The sequence below is a fragment of the Charadrius vociferus genome, unplaced genomic scaffold (assembly GCF_000708025.1).
Source record: "Charadrius vociferus isolate BGI_N301 unplaced genomic scaffold, ASM70802v2 scaffold735, whole genome shotgun sequence".
Taxonomy (NCBI): domain Eukaryota; kingdom Metazoa; phylum Chordata; class Aves; order Charadriiformes; family Charadriidae; genus Charadrius; species Charadrius vociferus.
Window position 1 is genome coordinate 82932 of NW_009648544.1, and position 3202 is coordinate 86133.

The 3202-nt window shown below is 60.0% G+C and overlaps 2 protein-coding genes across 2 annotated transcripts in view; one reads left to right on the plus strand and one right to left on the minus strand.

Moving 5' to 3' along the window:
- The window catches only part of TRIM28 (tripartite motif containing 28), a 19428-nt gene extending 16552 nt beyond the window's left edge, over positions 1–2876 (minus strand). Inside the window, exon 1 of the mRNA XM_009885967.1 lies at positions 2705–2876. Coding sequence (XP_009884269.1) covers positions 2705–2876 — 172 coding nt within the window. The remainder of the gene's footprint in view (positions 1–2704) is intronic.
- Positions 1–3202, plus strand: part of LOC104287284 (zinc finger protein 2 homolog) — a 56979-nt gene that overhangs the window by 50284 nt on the left and 3493 nt on the right. The window lies entirely within an intron of this gene.

The window sequence follows — 3202 nt, forward strand, 5'->3', positions numbered from 1 at the left end:
ATGTCCCCCCACATCCTCCCGAGTCCCCTCCTGTCCCCCTCCCTGTCCCCAGGTCCCTCAGTGTCCCCTCCATGTCCCCTGCAGGTCCTTGGGTCCCCCTCAAGGTCCCCCCCGTGTCCCTCAGTGTCCCCTCCGCATCCCCTGGTGTCCCCTTGTGTCCCCACATCCCCTTGTGTCCCCACCATGTCCCCCTCGTGTCCTCAGGTCTCTCAAAGTCCCTTCATGTCCCCCATATGTCCCCACGTCCTCTCACGTGTCCCTCCATGTCACACCAGGTGTCCCCCCCGCATCCTCCTGTGACTCTGTGTCCGTCTGTGTCCCCACGTCACACCGTGTGTCCCCTCACATCGCACCGTGTCCTCCATGTCCCCGTGTCCCCCATGTCATGTCTCGTGTCTCCACACGTCCCCGTGGCACTCTGAATGTCCCCATCTCTCTCCATGTGTCCACTTTGTCACACCACGTGTCCCCCTATGTCCCCATGCCACGCCAAATGTCCCCATCTCTCTCCATGTGTCCCCCATGTCCCTCCGCACGTCCCCTGTGTCACACTGTGTGTCCTCCACATCACACGCTGTGTCACTCCACGTGTCCCCATGTCACACTGCGTGTCCCTCCACGTGTTCCCCACATCACACCACGTGTCCCCTGACATCCCCATGTCCCCCCACGTCCCCTATGTCACTCCATGTGTTGCCCTGCATCACTGTGTCACTCCCAGTGTCCCCCATGTCACCCCCAGTGCCCCCCCATATTCCTATGGCCCTCCATGTGTCCCCATGTCGCTTTGTGTCCCTCTGTGTGTCCTCCATGTCCCTCTGCATCTCCCCATGTCTCTCCATGTGTCCCTTTGTGTGTCCCCCGTGTCCCTCCATGTCTCACGTCACATTGCGTGTCCTTCCATGTGTCCTCCATGTCCCACTGTTTGTCCTTCCGTGTCCCCCATGTCATACCACGTGTCCCTTTGCGTGTCCCTATGTCCTTTTGCATGTCCCCCACATCACACCGTGTCCCTCCATGTTTCCCATGTCCCTCTTCATGTCTCCCATGTCCCACTGTTTGTCCCTGTGTCCCCCATGTCCCTCTGCGTGTCACCCATGTCACACCCTATGTCCCCGTGTCCCTCTGTGTCCCTCCACATGTACTACATCACACTGCGTGTCCCTCCATGTGTCCCCTATGTCCCTCCATGTGTCTCACATCACACTGTGTGTCCCCCATGTCCCACCTTGTGGACCTCTGTGTCCCCATTGTCACACCCTATGTCCGCCATGTTCCTCCACATGTCCTTCCATGCGTCTCCCATGTCACACCGTGTGTCCCTCCATGTCCCCCATGTCCCTCTCCATGTCCCCCATGTCCCACTGTGTGTACCTGTGTGTCCCCAATGTCACACTGCATGTCCTTCTACATGTCCCCGTGTCCCTCTGCATGTCACCCATGTCACATCCTATGTCCCCATATCCCTCTGTGTCCCTCTGCGCGTCCCCCGTCTCACACCACGTGTCCCTCTGCATGTCCCCCATGTCCCTCTGCATGTCACTGTGTTCCCCATGTACACCCATGTCCCCATGTCACACTGCGTATCCCTCCACATGTCCCCATGTCCCTCCATGTCTCCCGTTTCACGCCACGTGTCCCTTCACGTGTCCCCTTGTCCCTCTGTGTGTCCCCTATGTCCCTTTGTATGTACCTGTGTCCCCCATGTCACACCCTATGTCCCCCGTGTCCCTCCATGTGTCCCCATGTCCCACTGTGCATCCCTCTGTGTCACCATGTCATACCGCATGTCCCTCACGTCACACCATGTGTCCCTCTCTGTCCCCCCATGTCCCACTGTGTGTCCCCCATGTCCCACTGTGTGTCCTTCTGCATGTCCCCATGTCCCACTGTGTGTCCCTCCACATGTCCCACATCACACCGTGTGTCCCTCGGCGTGTCCTCCACATCACACCCGCGTGTCCCTTCGTGTCCCCTATGTCCCTCCACATGTCCCACATGTTCCTCTGTGTGTCCCTAAGTGTGTCCCCATGTCCCCATGTCACACCACGTATCCCTCCATGTGTCCCAGTGTTCTTCCACATGTCCCCCATGTCACACTGTGTGTCCCTCTGCACGTCCCCCATGTCACACCACATGTCCCTTTGTGTGTCCCCATGTCACACCGTATGTCCCTCCATGTTCCCCATGTCCCACCATGTGTACCTGTGTGTCCCCCATGTCACACTGCATGTCCTTCTGCATGTCCCCCATGTACCTCTGCATGTCACTCGTGTCACACCCTATATCCTCATGTCCCTCTGTGTGTCCCCTATGTCCCTCCATGTGTCCCTCGGTGTCCCCCTTGTCGTACCACGTGTCCCTCCATGTTCCCCATGTCCCTCTGCATGTCCCCCATGTCCCACTGTGTATCCCTCTGTGTCCCCACTGTCATACCATGCATCTCCCGTGTCCCACCCTATGTATCCCATGTCCCTCTGTGTGTCCCTCCGCATGTCCCACGTCACACCGCTGTCCCTCTGTGTGTCCCCCATGTCCCTCTGCGTGACCCTGTGTTCCCCATGTACCTCTGTGTCCCCATGTCACACCACGTATCCCCCCATGTGTCCCCCATGTCCCACCGTGCATCCCTCTGTGTCACCCATGTCACACCCTATGGCCCCAATGTCCCTCTGTATGTCCCTCCACATGTCCCACGTCACACCGCTGTCCCTCTGCGTGTCCCCCATGTCGCTCTGCGTGTCCCTACGTGTGTTCCCCATGTACCCCTGTGTCCCCATGTCACACCGCGTATCACTCCACGTGTCCCCATGTCCCTCCACATCTCCCATGTCATGCTGCGTATCCCTCCACGCGTCCCCCATGTCCCTCCGCATGTCCCACTGTGCGTCCCTCCGTGTCCCCCATGTCATACCATGTGTCCCCCATGTCACACCCTATGTCCTCCGTGTCCCTCCACATGTCCTTCCGCCTGTCCCACGTCACACCACGTGTCCCTCCATGTGTCCCCCATGTCCCTCCGCATGTCCCCAGCATCCCCACGCGCCATCCCCCCTCTCACTCTCCCCTCTCTCCGCAGCCCCCGGCCCCGCCACCCCTCTGCAACCACCCCCGGTGCTGCCACCACCGCCGCCACCGCCCCCCTCCCCTGCCACCGCCTACCACCAGCGCGATGTCCCCACTTACCCGGAGGGCCACCGCT